Genomic DNA, 20946 nt, shown 5'->3' on the forward strand with positions numbered 1-20946 from the left:
AGAGAGAGAGAGAGAGAGAGAGAGAGAGAGAGAGAGAGAGAGAGAGGAAAATCTCCCGCCAACGAATATATGTTGAAATTATTGGGATCTATTTGAAATGATTGAAATGAAAATTGAGTTTGATTCGTGGAAATTAAAATGCGCTTTTAATTTATTCAAAAGCAATAAAAGCTGTATAATTTGAACATGTACGGCTTAAATGTGAATAGTTGAAGAAGCCATTACGCTTTGATTCTTCACACAAGAGATGAAACCAATGCACAAAATATATGTTTTCTTGCATTCGTCCAACCTTTGAATTTAATTCGAATTACAAAAATAGACATTTCTATATGAAAACGATATGAATATAGATAAGTTCTTGACCGACGAACTGAAAATGGTTCAAGTTCAATTGGACAGAAATGTTGTGAAGGAAAAATAGCGATTCAATTCCCATGTGTCCAAATTATAATTGAAATGTATAACAAAATGCCAAATGTTACGTTATGTCCATATTTCACACTTAAGTGTCAATCAATGGTAAAAGAATATTGTGATTAAATAATTAAATGCAATTTTTCAACATGATCTATCACTTTTATAGTGTATTTTCATTTCTCCTATTTTCCTATGATTTCTTGTCTCTATTATTTATCTTATTTCTCGTGATTTATCATCCTTCGTATCGTTCCTTCTGATTATTACCCTTTTTTTCCATTAGTTATGTGATGCAGCACAAAAATGGGCCAATCATTTAGCAGCAACAAATGAATTCTACTATCGATCAGCGAAAACACTCGGCCAGAATTTGTTCTGTTGCCCGTGCAGCGCATTGGTTACAGATTTAACAGGTAAAGCTCTTTCGTTTTATACCAAATCATCAGTCACGGAGGCTTCGGAATAAAAACCGAAAAAGGCCATATTTGGCAAAAGTATATTTTCTAAATGAATAAAAAATAAGTTCAACTCTATTCGATTTATATTGATGCCAATTTTTATTCAAAATTTCCATTCGACACCAATAAAATAAAAGGTCAAGAGGTGGCTTCGTACTGGTACAGTACGGTGCGGCGATACAATTATTTTAAGGATATACGTCTACTGCACACCAATGTCAATGCTGGACACTTCACGCAAATGGTGTGGTTGAAAACAAAACTCTTCGGCATCGGCAAAGCCACATCACAAACGGGCAAAATATTTGTGGTCGCCTTTTACTATCCACCAGGTGAGTGTTGTTTTTTGCATCAATTTATTTGGATCAACTCAACATTTGGTCGACTCAACATAATGATGTTTCGACGTTGAAAATGACATAATTTTAATTAAAATATTGTTCAGATCATTGTGTTTGAAGTATAGATATTGAAACTTTATCATTACAAGAGCATATTTGAATAGATTTTCCAGTTTGTGAAGTATTGATTTTACGCCAAAGGTGGAATATGTCAAGACTTTTGCATTTTCAGGATTACCACGGATTATAAAACACGAAATTCAATCAAATCCCAATCGAAATGCAGTTCAAAAATTGTAACCCTACTGACAAATCGTTCAAGTCATTTTTTTTGTTGGATGGAAAGTTTTGACTTCAAACAGTGTAGTTTCACTGAGTAAAGGAACGGTACAATGCAAATAAAATGATGTCAAGTAACTTGGAAAGATGTACTTTTGAAAGGTTCCACCAAGTTTGTCATTAGTTTGAAGGCTTTTTTTATACAAGTAACTTTCATCGACCACAAATCTGTCGACTTTAACATGAGATCATTCGCATTTCTTGCTATATTCAAGTTTTACAAATCAAAACACAACTTTTTCTTTAGTTTCATCTGTGTTCGAATTTGACTGTTTTTTTTTTTAATTCAATCCATGGATGATCTTATAAATTAATTTCATTGATATATTCAAACCTTGTCATCTTTGTTGAGCATTAACGATTAAGATTGAACATGAAAAGTTCTGAAATTGGCATTATTATTGAATTAGTTAATGGAAAAGTCATCAATAGTTCTGTCGATGTATGGATTATAGCCGTGTTGATGACTCATAGTAAGAGAGTTCTATCTAACCTTTTTAATGCGTGCGATAATGTGTCTTTACAGGGAATATAGTTAATGAATTTCATCTGAATGTACTTCCACCGACAATGGATCAGGCGTCATCGTCACCAAAAACCGATAGTAGTGCACAAACATCATCAAAATCAACATCAAGACGCCCCAAATGAATGTTTCGCAATTGAAATTCATGGTTTGATCTCAAATTCATAGCAAATAAGGTTTATTATATTCATTTAAATGCTCAGCTTTTTTTCTTACAAAATCAAGCTTTTAATTTACGTTCGAAATGTGAACAAAAATGAAATCAAATGCCTTTGTTAGGAGAAATTAGCGATACTTTTAAACAAAAAAAAAAAACTATTTGCACGAATCATAGTCTCGCAATTTGCACACGCCTTATTTTCCTCATCTGAATACCAATTTGCTTCCAATGCATACTTTAGACCATTCAAAACTTAGTTAGACCATTCAAAAAGTAAATAGGAACCAATGTAATAAATAGAAAAAGTAATAGTACAATCAAAATATATATATATATATAAACGCTGAAAGAGTAAACATAATACCGAACAGCTGACGCTTCAATCAGACTACACATCGACGTCAGTCTGGGCAATAGATGAACTTGAAATACATATACATGAAAATCCCGTCCAAACAAACAAACCAACAAATAAAAAAACCAAAATTTACGTAGACATTACAACGTACTTTTTAAGATAGATCGTTACAAATCAAAGCAAACAAAACAATTTAACCAGACACGTGAATAAAAATAAACGCAAAAAAACATATAGAAAAAAATACCATAAACAACGGAAGTGGATCTGACACGCAAAGTGGATCAACAAAATCAGAAACTGAATGAGACCGATACCAACTACTCAATATATAGATATACATTTTTATCGATTCCAATTGCTTGAGAGCTTCCAATGAAAATGATGACAAAAAAATAATAATCATTTTTGTTCTTGTTTGAAAACAAAAAAAAAGATGTAGAAAAAATTTGCTTAGTGATACGCTTATTAATTCTTCTGTTCTAGCTGTTCAGTGTAATATGCACTGAATTTTCTTTTCTCTTCTTCCCGACTCACAAATAAAAACATGGACATGGTTGTGTATTTTTGTTAATTGTTGTTAAATTAAACATAAGTAGAGTTAATGAATTATATTTAAAAAGCATGGAAAACATTTTTTGGCTTGATAAATCGTCATTTGAACTCAAGACGCGCATATTTTTGATAGTTGTATGCCCCAACAATTTTTTTACAGGGATAATATATTGTCTTGACCTTCCTCACTTTCACCATTTGAAAGAAATACAACAACAATGACAATGTATTCCTTTTTAAATGCTTCGCCGATTTTGAGGCCCCCGCCGTTCACAACGGGAATATAATTCAAGTCTCATTTTTGACATTAATTTTAAAATGGCTAAAACCGCGAACGATCAAGATACATTAAATTCAAGGCCTCCAAATAATCTACTTGGGTCATAAATTATTTTTTAAATGAATTAATAGTATGGCATTAAGAATAAAGAGTCATTTATCAAATACATTTTGATAGCAATGAAAAGAGTACCGTTTTGTGTTTTCAGTTTTTTTTTTGTTTTGAAAGTCTTGAAGAGAGCCATACCCATTCTCATTCTGCCTGCAGAAGTATGCATCTTTGAAAAAAAAATGGACATTTCCATAAAGTCTGTTTAAATTTTTTAAAATGTTTTTACTAATATGAACCAATTTTGACTTCCATCACACATAGAAACAGAAATACCGGGCTTAACAAACTTCATTGAATTTTTAAAAATAATAGTATACTTTCACAATTTTGTGAAATGAAAATAATCCTTTGGAATCAATGTATACAATTCAAAATACGGCAATAATTGGATTCAAAAGAATTTCGTTTTTTTTCGGAATGGTTGGTATAATTTCAATTAAAACACAATTTTTCGAGAAAAAAAATTTATAATTGCATAAAATCGAATAGATATATAAGTAATAAGACATAATTTTGCATTTAATTTGACTATTTCAATCAATTTAATTGTTTTCCCCATATGAATTGTAATAATAATATTAAGTGCTTGGCAATCAAAAATGTTCAGATAATTTTTATGACAAAAAAGCAAAATAAAACAGACGAAGAAATAAAAAAAAAAACAACGACTGAACGAAAAACATACTGCTTGAGAACGGAAACAAATAACAAATGAATGGCTTCAACGAACGAATATTTCCGATTCCATTAAAATTGACAAGATATTAACCGCGACACAGAGAAAATTGCATCAAGATAAACACAAAATGAATTCATTTGAAATCTGAATATACCACATTCACTGGTGTCACATGTACGACACAATGGATTAAGTCTCGAGCTAGTTCTGTTATTATGAGTCTATATTTGCCTTGGCCAGTTCATGTTGGCAATAATCCAAGCGGAGGAGCTTCGTCAACAATTTTGAATAACGCCTGAAATAGCCAACGAGAATTCTGTCCATGCCAATGTTTCAAACATAAATAAAACGCTACCAATTTCAATTCGTTTTTGCGAAAGAAAAAAATTAGCACATTTCAATTATTGCGAAGAGAATGCCTTCGATAAGTTTTTCTTTATTTTCACACAGGCATACAATGAATTATACATTGAATCGATGTGTTTTTCTGTCGGACCCTTTTTTTGTATATAGCATTTGGGAATTTGGCAACACACAATGCGGGAAATAACTATACATATCCAAAATGATTATAAACACAAACACACGAAACATCTTGTTCCGAATCAAATGCTGGGTGAAAAAAAGACCATAATTTAAGCGCCAGAAAATTTCCAAGTCAAAATACTTCAAACTTATTTTTTTGTCTGTTTTAATATTTCATATCGGAAAAGCTTTTTATTGAAACTATAAAGTTTATCTTGGATTTGACAGCAAATTTATTTCATCAAAAATCCCATAGAAGATGATTTATTTTTTGGATTTTTTTTCTTGCTGTTTGCTTTGGAACAATGTAATGCAGTTATCTCAATCAATTCAAACAAAATGAAAAGAAAGATATTTCTCGATGGAAATCTTAACGAAGAAATGAAATTTATTTTAAAAGATCTGTGATTTACGAATATATAAATAAAACAGTGCAACGAAAAGATTATTAGGAATTCGATTGTTAAGTTACTCGTTTTAGTGGCTTATTTTGTTGCCATCGAGTGACGATTTGCCGAAAGATTAATCTTTACGTGTAGAAAATTTGCATATTTCGATATTTTAACGGTCAAGTGTAGCGAACAATTATTTTTCTCGATCAAAAGTAAGTTTAAGAAATAAACGAAGAATAAAATCAATGTTCAAGATTAAGCTTAACAAATGATTAATTGTATTTTAACTGGATGAAAAACATAAATAGAAAATTTACATTTTAGTTTTCACCGATTTTTTTTATTATTTTGATTTTATTTTAGAGATTTATACTTTTTATTGATGTATTTTGAGACGTCAATTCAAAGTTAAATTATTTTAATATAACGCAATAGAACGAAAAAAATATGTCTTGAAGCAAGTATGTATTTAAATAATAATATAATTTAAAATCGCTTGTATTTTTTTGGCATAGCATGATTTTATGAGTAATAAAAAATAAATTGAACCAATATTCAATGTGTACTTTTTATTCCATTCAAATCAATCCGCAAGTAATGAGAATCATTTCATATTTTATTGAACCCAAAGACTTTCAGCCAACAGTCAAAGGTAGGAATTTAACTTCGACCATACATTCATACTTTTCAACCATACCATTTGCAGTAGATGACTATATTGATGAATCATTGTTGCGACGAAATCAGGGATTGTTCCTCTGAGGAGGAGGAATGGTGAGGAGGAAAATGAGGAAGAGGAGGAGAGCGAGGAGGATCCTCCTCCTCAACTGAGGAGGAAAAGTTTTTTTTGCTCAAAGGGCTATTTTTATCACATAAATATCATTTTTTGCTAAAAACATTTTCCTCCTCAGTTGAGGAGGAGGATCCTCCTCGCTCTCCTCCTCTTCCTCATTTTCCTCCTCACCATTCCTCCTCCTCAGAGGAACAATCCCTGGACGAAATAGCACAAAGTTTTTTTTATAAAAAAATTCTAGACCATATTTAATGATTCTTTTGTCGTTTCATCGTTATTTTAAAGGAATCTGAGATTAAAATTTCGGTTGAAAGGATCCAAAATATCGTAATATTTTGGGGAAACAAATCTCAAGAAATACTGAAACATTCAATATACCGAGCTTCAAATCAAGTTACTTACAACTCAGTTTGTACAATTCAACGAAATTGAACTGTACGCGAAGTATGTCGAAAGACATGCCAAATGCAAGCTCAAATAATCAGTTTTATATCAAAACCAGGACGTTCATTGTAAATGTTTATTAGTTTTCCTTAATGAAATGTCTTTTTCATCCGGAAACATGTCAGAGAAGATGGTCCATAAAAAATTGCATTAGATGAGACGAAAAATGCTTACATATGAAGTGGTTTTCATATTTGATTATACCATGTTCATCATACAAATTGAATCAAATTGTCCATTAGTTTTGCACTGTTTGCATTTTTGACCTTGTCAGTGTGCTATCAATGCTATAAATATATCGAAAAATGAAACAACATGAAAACATTTCCTTAAAATTGAGTCCATTTAAAAGAAATAGTGATCGAACGAATACCGTTCATCCGCACAGATGAATTCACATTTTGGTGCATTTTTGTTACTACAGTAAAACATGTCAATAGCACTATTGACAAGAATTCCACTATTCCCAGGTTCCATTAATAACAGGTTTTCATGCCAATTCAGAAATGATTTTCCATTATTGGGGGTAAATTTGAAAAAAAGTAGAAATTTATATATTTTTATCATTATATAGCTAGCAAAATTTTTCAGGGGATGATTTTAGAAAAACATCCTAGAAATCAAAAGAAATTTTCACATGGGAAATCCTAGCAAAAAGAGAATTTTAATCGGAAAAAATTGACTTCCAAAAAAAAAACAGCTCAAAAATCCCTAGCAAATCGAAAGAATTTCTCTCGCGTTCCAGAAACCCTAGCAAATCAATAGATTTTTTCCCAAATTTTTTCCACTATTGGGGGTGAGCGTTTTTTACAATTTTCCACTATTACCAGGTCATTTTGTGTGGGAGAGCTCAACGGCGGAAATTTTTTTCCACTATTGACAAGAATTCCACTATTCCCAGGTTCCATTATTGACAGGTTTTACTGTACTTTTGGGAAATATTTAGGTACACAAATTTAGACTTCTCCGGAAATAGAAATCGAAACTCATAGATAAAAATGGGAACTACATTCAATAAATGTCTCGAAAATGCACCAATGTACCACATGGATTTATCTAAGCGGACAGATCCATCTGACGGTATTCCTGGACATAGTAATATGTTCGATAATTGGAGAGAGTGATGTCAATAATTGGTATGTATACTATAGAAGTACGTGATTGGCCGTAAAATAAATGTATGGTCATGTGAAAACTCCAGAAATTCAATTTCCCCTCGTTATTTTTCTTCTTCAAAAGTACATAAATGGTTCAAACATCTATTCCATGTAAAAAAAATGCACCCCGTGTTATTTCGTATCATACAGAGCACCATCTATTTTGGAAACATTTGTTTCTATATGTGTGTACTGGTCAAAATTCTTAATTATATTATTTTGGTAATATTTTCTCCCCTTTGCCATTTTGTAGTACGAACTTACAATTCGTTCCTCCGTTCAGTTATGCATGATAGTAATTGCTACGAAATAAAAACTCTTTCATCATTTCTGTCATAATTTGATTCATTGTTCACATTGTTGAGGTCAATTGTAATTCGAAGTTTTTATTATTCAGTTTAGATACATTTATAAATGCCAACGGTGTTTTTCTTTGAAGAAAAATTGTTAATAACATTTATTTATGGCTTTCCTGTCAGTGAATACATGTTTTTTTGACCATTTTGATCTTGTTTTCCAATCTAATTCGAATTTGATTACCGTATCAAAAATAGTTGATTTTGTTTTATTTTAGCGGATATTTTGACGAAAAATGAAATCAAAAACCAAAAAAAAAAGAAACTCTAACGACTTATACAACTGATGAACACTGTCATTTCAACATAAATAAAACATTCCAAGTATGATATTCAGAAAAGAAAAAAATATAATATTGAACTATCTAGAATGTTTATTACGTTATACGCAAATAAAATGCGCGTTTTACGCTTAACCAAAGGCTTTTTTTTATACAACAACGAAAAAAGCAATATAAACTTAAGTTTAAAAAAATGTATCGTTCGCTAAATGCACGCTGATCCTTATGCTGTTTTCTATTTTTCCTTCATGTTTGGATTTTATCTATTTGTTTGTGAATTTGTTGTAATTTCTTTTTTATTTGTTGCGGGTGCACGTTTTTCAAAAACAAAAACATTTCCACTAAATTACATCTTAGCTGATTATTATTTGTACGTTATAAATATGACTATATTTTTTGTTTCATTGTTTATCCGTTTGTGGTGAACTATTTTTGTTTTCTGTTGAAGTGTTTTCATTTCATTAGTATAAACTCGTTTTTTTCATAACCCGTAGAAATTCCTCTTCATTTACTTCACCATCGCCATCGAGGTCGGCTTCTTCAATCATCTACATTCAATTGGAAGAAAAACAAAATCAATGAAATGAAAATCATTGGTGAATCAACATGTGTGTTGTCGTACCTCTTGCAGTTCTTCATCGTTCAGATTTTCTCCGAGCTCTTTGGCAACACGTTTTAAATTTTTAAATGAAATTTTTCCGGTTTCATCATCATCAAATAATCGAAATGCTTTCAAAATTTCTTCATTTGAATCTTTTTCGGCCATTTTCACTGTCATCAGCTGTTGAAAATCGCCAAATGATATTTTACCAGTACCATCTTTGTCCACTTCTGCAATCATTCGTTTAATTTCTTCTTTTTTTGGTTCAAACCCCAATGCACGAATCGCCACCTTTAATTCTTTTGTATCAATTAAACCGGTGGCTTCTGTATCAAACAGATTAAATGCTTCTTTGATATCGGCTTTTTGTTCTTCTGTCAAATCGAATTTTGGACCGGATTTTTTTCGTCCTGAATTTCCACTGGCTCCAGTTGCATGGCTGGTGGTGGCGGTCGACTTTTTACTTGGTGCAACTACACTTGTTGCCATCTACAAAAAAAAAAAAAAAACACACAGAAAATTATTTTACTGGGACTAAGCAGGATACTTTGTTTTAACGGAAAATGAATGATTACTTTAATCATGAAAATCAACTTCAATACTGAGTATAAAATGCAAATCGAATCGTAATGCTAGTAAAAAGAACATTCCAAAGTATACTTGATTTATGTTTTCTTTGAATGTTGAAAATCAAATTCTTCAAGGTAATGTAAACAATATTGAATATCGAGTATGTTGCTTTGCTTGTAAGAGTGTAAATGGCAATTACGTGATGTATAATGTTTCTTTTTTTCATTTCTTCTACTAAAGTATTTGATTCTTTTGGAGGATAACACTACAACACTCTCCGCAAGCGTAAATACACCGAAGATTACGTTTATTTTACTTACCGTTCTTGCCTTCTACACTTTGTGTTGGAGAAAAAAAAATATATATATATCCCTTGATTGAATTTTACAAATCGGCCTAATAAACTAAAATGCAATTTATTTACTATTTATTAAACTATTTTGATGAAATTGACAATTGTAATTGAAAAAACAAAACAAAATTTTACTTTTCAATTCGATTTACGGTGACACGAACAAAAAATCTGTTATCGATAAAACTTTTCAGTCGTTATGTTCAAGACCATCTATAAACAAACAATATTGTGCACAAGCTTAAGTAGGCGAAAGCGCCTTTGAATGTTTGTAAACTGTCAACAAATGGTTTGTGACAATCAGACCCCACAGTGAATTTATTCAAAATACGAACGTATTCATTTGGCCATACAAATCAATCGACATATGGAGTAAAAAATCGTACAAAGCATGAGAATGAAAGAGAGAGACAGAGACAAAAGAAATAAAAATATATAAGCCTTTTATCCTATGTTTGAGTGACGTTTTCTTTGATTCTTTGCTGTTGATTGACATACCAAATAATATTGAATTTTATTGAGCAGAGTTTTTTTTGGGGTGACCATTGTTTACGTCTTCAAATTCATATGACCGAAATGTCTTCATTAAAATTTTCTTTTTTTGAAATCATTTTTGTTGTGCGACACAATTTTTTTTCCAATGACTTTTACTTGAAAGAATGTGCACATTTTTCGGTGCCGATAACTTTTAAATTGTAATAGAGACAGTATATGATTGTATCGGGTAACACAGCATTTGAAATTTAATTCGTCGTTAGATCAAATTAATCACATTAATTTGCATTTGTAATACGATGTAATGGAGCAAGAACTTGATTGAATGCATTATAAGGAAGAACTTGAAGTATGAAGCCAAAGATACTTGGAACTTTTGTAATGTAAAATCGGAATTGTCCATTCCTTTGTAACATAAAATTGCATCAAAGTTACGGATTCAAATATGACTCTTGTCAGCGGTTGATTTATTCCGATTCAAATTCAAAAAAAAATAGTTCATCGAATTTGTGCGCATTTTCTTTTATTGAATTCGATATTTCTTCTAAATAAAAGGCAATGGGTCGTCATATTTTGATGAAGCATTATTATTCGATTGTTTGTGTTTTGTACAAAGAAATAAAACTTAATAAATTCCATCACATAAAATGTTTAATTCAAAGCAGAAACCAATTGAAATACAAAACGAAATTAGGTGTACCAGCGTCGACATGTGTCAAAGGCTACGTGTGTGTTTGAGAAAAAATGTGCACATGTACACAGTACAGACATATACGCAAATATCAAAATGGCTGACACACCGACGACATAGTGCGTTTAACCTATTTGCTAAGCCATTGATTGTTCTTACAAAGTTTTTGGTTATGTGACGAAAAAATTGATTTTTTTGGGTGAACAAATTCAACGAAAGAGAGAAAAAGTAAAACGGTTTCCTAACCACAAAAATTGTGCAATTTTTTTTTAAATCAAAACAAAACACCGTCTCAATTTCCAGTAAATGGAAATTGATGATCGTGACCCGTCGAAATAAAATCAAGCGATTTGATATAAATGTATATATGTGAGAGCATTGGTGCTTAATATTTTTTTCTTCTCACATTTGACTTTCGCATTTCGTATTTTTTTTCTCGTCATTCGGCTCTGGTGGTGCACCAAATTAAATAGAAAGACATAGTGTTGTTCACTGAGCGCCTAGCTTTGGCATACATATATACATATATGATATATATATATATATTTACAAGTGCAAATGAATGAATGTGTGTTGAGTCCATAGTGCCACAGATATATACGCGGTACGAATTAATATTTCTTATTTGACCATATTAAAGAAATAAATACAAGTTTTGGGGAAAATTTTGATCACAAAAAGTAAAATTATGACATTTCAAAATTGACATTGAATTAACGCCGTATTTTTTTAAAAGAAGAAATACATATAAGTATATATGGTCAAGATTTTGTGGGAGTAAAATCAGCTGATTTTTTTTTTAAATATAATTTTACTTCTGATTTGGATTTATAATTCATGCTGAAATTTTGATTGGAAATACACCGCACACGATGCTTCATTGATTATTGTATTGATTAAAAGAAGCATTTCTACGTTAGCATCAGATAGACAAACGTGAATCAAGTCAAGTTTGTTTATGTTTTCGTTTACAAATGCATAACCTCAATATATTTAAAAATAAAAACAAATCTCTGATCTCTGGAAAATTGTATGGCCAAAATCCTAATAAGTAAAATGCAAGCGAAAAAAAAATCCAATTTACAATACTTCTGATAGGAATTTCAAGGTTTTCATTTTTCGATCAATAAAAATTCATGGTAATAATTCGAATGTCAGAGTACTATGAATTTGCTTGCAATTCGAAAATTATTATTTTCATCAATTTAATTAAGATCACGATAAATTTGATAAAACTAGTTAGGCATGGATCAATTCATAGAAAAATTAGAGATCATCTTTAAAAAAAAAAATCATTCTTCAATTTCAACTAAAATTTTGAAAAAATCAAACCGTTTAAACAATATTTTTATTTTCATTGCAGTTTAATATCGAAGAGTAACCAGACTCAAAAATGGATCAAGAGTATGGAATAGCTTGGGCCCAAGGGGTCCACTCTGATGAACATGGCCATCAAATAATATGTGAATCTGGTGCCGATGATTTAATTGAAGAAAATAATGACATTGAAGAGGATGAAGAATATTTGGTTGGCGAAGAGATAATCCCATCAACCGAAATTATAACCATATCGAATAGTTTGGATCAAATTGCTGCCGAAAATTTAATTTACATGGCACAGGATGGTAGCGTTGCGAATATGGGTTAGTATTATTTTTCCATTATGTTCCATTATATGTTGATTAATTTTCCATTATTTCCATTTTTTTTTGTGTGATTCACTCTCAGGTGACCTTATTGAAGAACAAGTTGATCAAGTCGACAATGCTGACTATAACGAGCAACAGTATTTTGAGTGCACCGTCACCGAAGAGGTCATCACCGATGATTGGGTGCAGCAACAAGGTGAAGATAGGTAAATGAAAAATGCATGCATAAAGCAGAATCGCAATCCAGAATCGTTATGAAATGTTGAATTTAATCAAATTTCAGAGTCGAGGTGCCTGTATATCAATTGGGAGTAAATGAACAAAATGAAGAGGTACTTGTGCCATTGCCAACCGATGAGTATACAACATCACGTCCATATCCATGTGATTTTTGTAGTCGTCGATTTCGTAAAAAGACCAATCTCATGAATCACATGGTTGCCCACAAAAATGTAAAGCCACATACTTGCAATTTATGCGGTGCACGTTACATTCGCAAAATAGATTTAATGAATCATTTGAAAGTTCATGCACAAGTACCAGATCAAAATATCGAATACAATAATGATGATAAAAGTGCCGATGAACAAGACGATCTTGAAGAAGATTCATTATTAACAACTCTGAAAAGTGAACCGGTGGGTAAACCACGTCGCCGAACTGGACCAATTTTGCAACGAAAAGTAGTAAAAATTGAAAGTGGCGGTAGAAGAACCGCACAAAAAAAGTTATATAATGAAAATGTTGGCACAAGTAGCCACTATGAATCCATTATACCCGATCATGTAACGGCAATTGATTCAAGTAAACCGTTCGTGTGTCAAGTGTGTGGTGTCGCTTTTAGTCGTGAAAAAGCCCTTAATGCACACGTCGCACTGCATGGCATTGGTAATGCGCTCGAGTGTGAAACATGTAACGAAGTATTTTGGACAGTGGAATCATTGCAACAACATCAGAAAATCCATGAAGTCGATGAAGAAAGCAGCGGTTCAGAATATGAACCAGATGGTGATAAAACCGCTAGTGACGAAGATTTCGATCCAAAATATGGCAATTATTATTGTAATGTGTGTGGCATGTCATTTCATCGACCCGATTTACTTAAACGTCATGCAAAAACCCATAAAAAAGACTATACTTCAAATAAAAATGACAACACAACCGAAAGTCATTGTTGCAATGTGTGCGGCAATACATTCGAAGAAGCATTGGATCTACTTGCACATGCCGAAATTCATACGAGAGCCTCAATTCAAAAGTTTGTAAATCATTGTGTATAAATCTCATTCGTATTGTGAATAAGATCATTTTAGCATAATGTTATATAATGCGATTGACTTTCTTTTGTTTTTTGATTCAGGTGCACATTGTGTGGCGAATCGTTTACACATGACAACGAAATTCGCCAGCATATTGTTAACGTACATGGCAGAGAGCTGACAAGTACAACGTGTCGAATGTGTGGCAAACACTGTAAAGACGAACGTACGCTAATGAAACATGCATGGGATCATTCCAAAGAGAAAAACCATTCCTGTACGAAGTGTGGCAAAACATTTCACAATAAAGCACGACTCAGACGTCACATGCAATCACATCGCAACAAATCTGTATCGTGTAATGTATGCGGCGAAAATTTCCCAGATGGTCGTTCATTGATGAATCATCGACATTCCCATTCAAATTTATCGGGTCGACAATTTCCGTGCCGTGAATGTGGTAAAACATTTGGATCGCGTAGCTCACAACAAATTCACATGAGAATACATACTGGTAATTGGAATTCAATAAAATTACTTTGTTCTTCTTCTTGTTTGTTTGTTTTTCTGTCAATTCAATTCATTGTTATTTCATTCTTGACATGCATTTTGTATGTGTGTGTGTGTGCATGTGTCATTGAAAATTTGTCATTTCGATGAAAATCGATTATTAATCCAATTTCGTTCAATTTCTTCAAATTCCACCAGGTGAACGACCTTATGGTTGTCGGTTTTGTTGGAAGGCTTTCGCAGATGGTGGTACTCTACGTAAACACGAACGCATTCATACAGGTATATCGATATTTTCGAATCGTTTTTTCTTCTTTGATAAAATTTCAATTATTTATTTTTTACGGCGTAATTTTTTGTTCGAATATTCACACTTTTTTGTTCGTTTCGTTTTTCCAGGCGAAAAACCGTATGCATGCCCTGTATGCCCAAGAGCCTTCAATCAACGCGTGGTTTTACGTGAACATATTCGTTCACATCATTCACAACCCGATCCAAACTATGAAGACTCATTGATGCCATACTATTGCACTGTTTGCGGCAACCTATACAAAACGTCACAGGAAATTATTCAACATTTGATTGAACATAGTGATGCAAATACGGTATCAAACCGCCAACCAGTTGTATGTATCGTCATTTAATTGTTTTTCTTTCTTTTTGGTTGAGAAAAATGGCACAAATATTGATGGCGCATTTGATTTTTTAAATAGGTTGGGCCCCGAAAGTACAAACGTCGACGCAAGCTAAAGCCAGAAGAGCTCGAAACGTTCCGCAAATCGAAAAATGAAACCACCACAACAAAAACCACATCAAAGAGAACATCTCGCAAGCGAGATGTATCTGAACAGAGTGACACGAATTATAGGTAATGGTTTTTTTATATTTTATTTTTTTACGCCATTCGAAAAAATAATTAATATTATTAATTGGTAGGGCAAAAACGGTTTTTTGAAAAAATAAATAAGTATATTTAATTATTTTGTACAAATAGCTCATCGTATGAACATCAAGAGGATGTGATTTATGAGTCCAGTCGAAATGACAATGATACAGATAATATTGAAGTGGACGAGCCAGAAATTCAAAGAATACACAGTGTTGGAACGCGTGTCAAACCGGAATCATATGATTCAGATCCTCTCTATACCGGCGAGTATCTCGAAGAAACGGCACCAAAACGAAAATCGCCAACTAAAAGACAAACAACTGGTGTGTTTTTGCATTCAATTTCTTTTCTTCATATTCATTTAATCTTTCAAACGAATAATTAATATTTTTGTTGTTGTTGTTAAATTCTTAGTTGCATCACAATCATCCACATCGTATTACGTACCAGTAGCACAAAGCACCAAGAAAAAAGTGGTGATTGAAACAAAAGGCAGTCGAACGACAACAAAAGTTAAGAAAGTCATAGCATCGAATCAAATAAAATTGACGCCACCTGAAATCGATAATGGTGGCACACGTCGATCGAGCCGTACCAAACAACCAACAAATAAAAAAATGGAATCATTGCCATCACCATCGAAGTCAATGACAAATGGAACGCCACGATCAAAATCACAAGCGAACGCTTTGAGTAATTTATATGGCGAACTATCATTAAAAAAGACAACAAACTTAAATCCAGATGTTGTAAGCGATTTGGAAGGAATTTTAGGTTCACCAATTAAAACAACACGTGAAACACATCGTTACGAACAAGTATCAATATCCGAGAATGTGAATGCAAAAAACGTTGACGTCAAACCACACATCAATGATGAAATAAAGCCAGCGACTCGGTCCAGTAAACGGTTAAGCAATCGTGTTCAACCAACCGTCGAATTACCGCTAAAGGCAAAAACGGTAAGAACCGCGAAAAAATTGTCAACAGCCACTGTTGCTGCATACCATGCTGATCACATAAGCGAATACAGTCAAGAGAGTCAAGACGATCCATTTGGCAATTTACAAAATAATATCAGCGAAGGTGTTGTGATTGTAAAACAAGAGAAAGAGGTTTCATACACAATGACAGATGATAGTACTAATTTACTTGTATGTGAAATGTGCTCAGCCGTATTCACCGATCGTGAACTATTGCTTGCGCATGTTCGTGTACATATTTGAACATATAAGAATTAATTTCCAACAAAATAGATGGAAGGAAATAAAACCAGGACAATCAACCTGCTTGTATCGATCTATTTCACAACAATTTCTCGAAAGAAAAAAAATTGTCTGTCTTATATTTTTTTAACGATCATTATCTCTAAGATTCACCACCAACATTTTTTTTTTTTTTTTTTTTGAAAATGAAGCAAATGGCATTCTCTACACTCAACATTCAATGAATAAATCTGTTGATTTTTTTTCTTACCTTTTCTTTTTAAACTAAGTTTCATTTGAGTTAAACAATTCTAGCATAAACGTAAGATTAGCTTTTCACCTTAAGTTGAGAAAACAGCAGTAACTTAGAATTTAACCATAATGAGAAAGAAACACCTACATAATAATCGTGTTTGATTTACATTTTAAGATTAAAATATAGAGAAACTGGATGGATTAGATCTTACATTGTTACAAATTAGAACAACGTTTTTTTTTTTGTAATTTCATTGATCAAAAAAAAGTAAATAAAATTTTGATTTTTGTTTGAAAATCATAATTGCATTTGATTTCATTCTCTACGCTCCAAACGTTTTACTAATCGATGAATTTCCAATTTGAAACCATATCGATTATTTATTATGAACGCCAACAAATTGCTATTTTTATAACTCACTCGAAAGAAAAATGGAGTCACGAACATGAAAGGCATTAAAATATCATCACTGTTCTCAGTGTGTTTGACGTATTATCGACAATGATAATTTATTTGAATCAAACAGAAATTGTGGTGGGCGTTTTGGACAAAATAATAATGCTATGTGGATAATCAGTATGATGAGAGATACTTTGAGATGTGTCTGTGCTTTATATATTATTATTTTTTTTTTCATTTGGAAATTGCCTTGAACCCACAAACATCTAAATAAAGAATAATCATAGCTTTGATTCTTTTCATTGCAGCGAAAATCCTTATCAAACTTTCTCAATAACTTGATTTTTTTTTCAATTTTTATCAAAGCAAGAAATACAGAAGGATAAGATAAGAGAAGAGAAGGGTTCGATGAAAATTGGGAGAGAAGTGTACGCCTCTAATATTTCTCTTTAAGACTTTGCTTCTATGGCAACAAATGTAAAAGGGAGACATTACGAAACATCCATTGGATTAAAAAAATCATTCAAAGAATATGCCTAATTGGAAAGCAAAATGAAAACCCGTAAAATATTCATGGTTTCAATCGTGATATTTTTTCTTGATCATCTTCAATGGATGGCTTTATTATAAGACCATATAAATGTAAAATAAGTAATACATGGAAATAGATTCATCTATTTTTGTGTTGTTTTTTTTTATTCAGTTTATAAACTATCGCTTTTCAATGAAATAATTTGTTATCAAACAAGATTCTTAAATATTTTTTTTTTTTTTTTATTTTAAATGAAATTAGTTATTTTCATTAATTGTTGCATTTCAATAATATATCATTTGTGGTCGACATCAAAATCAACATCTCATAGTTAATTTTTTTGTTTTATCCTCTTTTGCAAAATTTGTATATATGTGTTGGTTTTTTTGTTTTAATGTATTGAGTACAACAAATTGTTTATTTATTTTGCGAAATTCGCATTGTAAACGTCTCATTTTGCTAAAATCCCATCATGCTTTTTATATATGAGTCATTTTCACATATATTTCCGATAACTTCGTAAATCACCATTTAAACTGTCATCGTTGTTTTGTTCAATTGCGGCTGCAGCTGCTGTTTCGAATGACGGTGGGCTGGGTGGCTCTCTGGCAAAGAATAAACGAGCAAAAACAATGATTCAATGTTTTCTTTTCTTTTTTTTTGTAAAATGATTTTGGGGAATTGAATAATAAAACAAAAAACGAAACTATGTCGTACTTACAGTGAACTATTGTTTTTACCAGCAGCAGTAGTTTTGCGGCGACCACGTCGTGAACCACTGGCACCGCCAGATGCACGTTTGCGTGGTGTTTCTGTTGTGTGTAAACTTCGCTGTAGCTTCTGTGTGGCCGGTCGTCGTTTCCTTCGTTTCTTGCTACCGTACCGTGGATCATAGTCATATTCATCATCAACGGGTGATTTTGGCTCTTCCAAACCATCAATTTCATTCGGATATTCATCATAAAACCACTCAGTTGGATAAGGACGAACTAAAAATAATTATGACGCATTTAAAAGCGATGCCGATGGCAAATGAATAAAATGTACGACTTACCAATATCATCTTTGATGTGTTGACTATCCTTGCTATCCGATGTATCACCAGCGCCGCCTAACGATGAGCTTTCCTCCAAAAATGAACTACCATTAAAATCTGTTTCGGTTTCATCTCGATTTGGATGGTATTCAAGGCGTCGATGGCTGATGCTATTCGTAGCCGCACCATTTGTTTGAGCCGCTGTTGAAGTTATCGCACCAATTGAGCTAAACGGTCGTAACATTTTCGACAGATATTGACGTCGATGTTTTCGCCATCGTGCCGCTATAAAAAAAAAATTAAAAATGTGTTAATTATTTATTATCACATAAAAGCAAATGGAAAAAAAGAAACCCGACTAACATCAACCAAGCTTAGTTATTGTGTTATAAAAAAAACATTAAATTTCTCTCACCTGGATATGAATATATTTGTCCACTTCGAAATCCGGGCATTCGTTGTCGGCGTGCCATAAATAATGAGCAATGATTTTGAGCAACGCCAGTTTGTGGATCGAAAAATGGTAAACGTAAACGTCGTTCAATGCACAGTCGTGTATTAAAATTCGAACTATATTCAATATTTTCTCGATAAGCTCCAGCGTTCATGAAACGTTCAATTTTCTCCAAATTTGCTGTGTTCGCAATTTGAAAATCCATTGCTGATGCTGACGACATTTTTTCGCTCGTTTTTTTTTTCTTCTTTCGTATAAATTTTTCTTTTTCGTTTAATTTCTATTTAAATAATTTTCATTAAATTAAATTTAATGTAAAAATAAAAAAAAATTCTCTTGCACGGTATCAGGCGTAAATTTCAGCCTATAAATATTACGATTAATTTTCTGTCTTTTGAATTAAATAGATATTGATGATGTTGTATCATAAAATAGACACATACTTTATTTGTAATCGAAACAATACAAATAAACACAAATTTTCATTTTATTTAATATTCATTATTAAATCGCTTTCAGTTATTTTTGTAGATATATATTTCACCCTTTTTATTTAATATTTAATAACACGAAATGTCAATCGACACTAATTTTTATGTTGACAATACTTGGAATGAATATCGGGCTTGTATTGTTGTTGGCCGAATCTGATGATCCACACAGGCAAATTTTTTATCTGCATTTACACTGATTTTGTTTTTGTGTGTGCTTTTTATCTCAATTTCAATTTCTGCTGTTGTTATTTAACACATATATTAACTACATAAAAAGAAGCACTACGATTGCCTACGTCGCGTCAAGAGCACTTTTTTCCTATATATTTCGAAATGATTCTTCTTCTTTTTTTATCTCTCTCTCGTTCTTTCGCTCGTTACACAGCCGAATAACAACGATCTGAATGCCCGAATTTGGCAAACATTTTGTATGATTTTTTTTTAAAATGCCATGTTAAATTGGTTGTGGCTTTTTTCTATCTCGGTCGTGAATGATGCGATATTTTCACAGTCCGATTGACCGAAATGAATCCGACGACTGACCAGATATTCTCTCTGGTATGAATTGATAATCCAAGGCAATTTCAAAGCAGTAACAAAGTCAATTTTCAATTCTGATGTCGTGTGTATATTTGCTTCGTTATTGAGTGTGGCGACAGCAGTAGCAAAAAAAAAATTATTTTTCCTGATAGAGAGAGAGACGGTACGCGTACATTACCATTATTTCAAGCACACACATATACAATATTCCAACATACATGCACATGTACCATAAACGGACAACACGCAGGCAATTGCGATTTCAATGACAGATTGCATATGCTGTATGTATGTTGTATATGGCATTGCCTTCCGTCAAACATACATATACTCCTTATTATTCTTGCTCTCGTCGCACAAAAACTAATTACTCGATTTGTGTGCTGCGTATGTGTATGTGTACATATTCGCATGGACTATTTCGATTTGAGAATGAGACATACGGGAAATTGTCAAAAAAACATACGCATACACACACACACACACATTGCTACATGCAAGCGATAACGGCATCTTTTTTAGCGCATCGAAACGCATTCAACAATCGGTTTTTCTATGATGTGTCTTCTTTTCATTTCGTCCTTAATTATTCATATATGTAAAATGTTTTACATAAATTACGGATATTTTGAAAAGGTTTTCAATCGGACATTTTTTCTTTCGTCTTAAAATTATCATGACTGTAACTATGAAAAGAATGAATCAAAAGATATGTTTGACTGAAAAATTGTATGCCATTTATTTTCATATTCAAATCAAAGTCTCTAATTCATAAAAATTGACCTGAATCGAATGGTACGTTCAACAAATCAGTGTATGTGTATGTGTAACCAGTGTGT

General features: G+C 32.2%; 4 protein-coding genes across 8 annotated transcripts in view; 2 read left to right on the plus strand and 2 right to left on the minus strand.

The window, feature by feature from the left end:
- LOC116345342 (protein PRY1-like) overlaps nucleotides 1-5431 on the plus strand; it is a 17447-nt gene extending 12016 nt beyond the window's left edge. For both annotated transcript variants that reach the window (XM_031774612.1, XM_031774613.1), the window contains exons 4-6: nucleotides 704-833; nucleotides 1016-1210; nucleotides 2085-5431. In XM_031774612.1, coding sequence (XP_031630472.1) covers nucleotides 704-833; nucleotides 1016-1210; nucleotides 2085-2209 — 450 coding nt within the window. In that variant the 3' untranslated portion in view covers nucleotides 2210-5431. The remainder of the gene's footprint in view (nucleotides 1-703; nucleotides 834-1015; nucleotides 1211-2084) is intronic.
- A 2434-nt stretch (nucleotides 5432-7865) lies between these two features.
- Nucleotides 7866-10170, minus strand: LOC116345137 (caltractin). Of its 3 annotated transcripts, none has more exons than XM_031774241.1 (4): nucleotides 9834-10170; nucleotides 9667-9678; nucleotides 8798-9265; nucleotides 7866-8723 (listed from the first exon to the last, which is right to left on the minus strand). In XM_031774241.1, the coding sequence occupies exons 3-4, from the start codon at nucleotides 9263-9265 to the stop codon at nucleotides 8637-8639; spliced, it is 555 nt and encodes a 184-aa protein (XP_031630101.1). In that variant the 5' UTR covers nucleotides 9667-9678; nucleotides 9834-10170; the 3' UTR covers nucleotides 7866-8636. The 3 variants fall into 3 exon arrangements, with proteins under 3 accessions (XP_031630101.1, XP_031630102.1, XP_031630099.1); XM_031774242.1 differs by having other exon boundaries at nucleotides 9667-9683; XM_031774239.1 differs by having other exon boundaries at nucleotides 9667-9750; nucleotides 9834-10168.
- Nucleotides 10171-10994: 824 nt separating this feature from the next.
- LOC116345136 (zinc finger protein 197-like) lies at nucleotides 10995-16884 on the plus strand. Of its 2 annotated transcripts, none has more exons than XM_031774237.1 (10): nucleotides 10995-11488; nucleotides 12248-12527; nucleotides 12613-12739; nucleotides 12817-13791; nucleotides 13894-14306; nucleotides 14501-14584; nucleotides 14702-14928; nucleotides 15016-15170; nucleotides 15297-15514; nucleotides 15606-16884. In XM_031774237.1, exons 2-10 carry the CDS (start codon nucleotides 12278-12280, stop codon nucleotides 16415-16417), a joined length of 3261 nt encoding a protein of 1086 aa, XP_031630097.1. In that variant the 5' UTR covers nucleotides 10995-11488; nucleotides 12248-12277; the 3' UTR covers nucleotides 16418-16884. The 2 variants fall into 2 exon arrangements, with proteins under 2 accessions (XP_031630097.1, XP_031630098.1); XM_031774238.1 differs by having other exon boundaries at nucleotides 11005-11112.
- Nucleotides 16885-17818: 934 nt separating this feature from the next.
- LOC116345050 (zinc finger protein DPF3) lies at nucleotides 17819-20266 on the minus strand. The gene is made up of 4 exons (XM_031774091.1): nucleotides 19035-20266; nucleotides 18638-18904; nucleotides 18305-18572; nucleotides 17819-18188 (listed from the first exon to the last, which is right to left on the minus strand). Exons 1-4 carry the CDS (start codon nucleotides 19294-19296, stop codon nucleotides 18080-18082), a joined length of 906 nt encoding a protein of 301 aa, XP_031629951.1. The 5' UTR covers nucleotides 19297-20266; the 3' UTR covers nucleotides 17819-18079.
- Between the last annotated feature and the right edge of the window lie 680 nt (nucleotides 20267-20946).

This window comes from Contarinia nasturtii, unplaced genomic scaffold (genome assembly GCF_009176525.2).
Source record: "Contarinia nasturtii isolate CC-2019 unplaced genomic scaffold, AAFC_CNas_1.1 Cnas_scaffold_1240, whole genome shotgun sequence".
Taxonomy (NCBI): Eukaryota; Metazoa; Arthropoda; class Insecta; order Diptera; family Cecidomyiidae; genus Contarinia; species Contarinia nasturtii.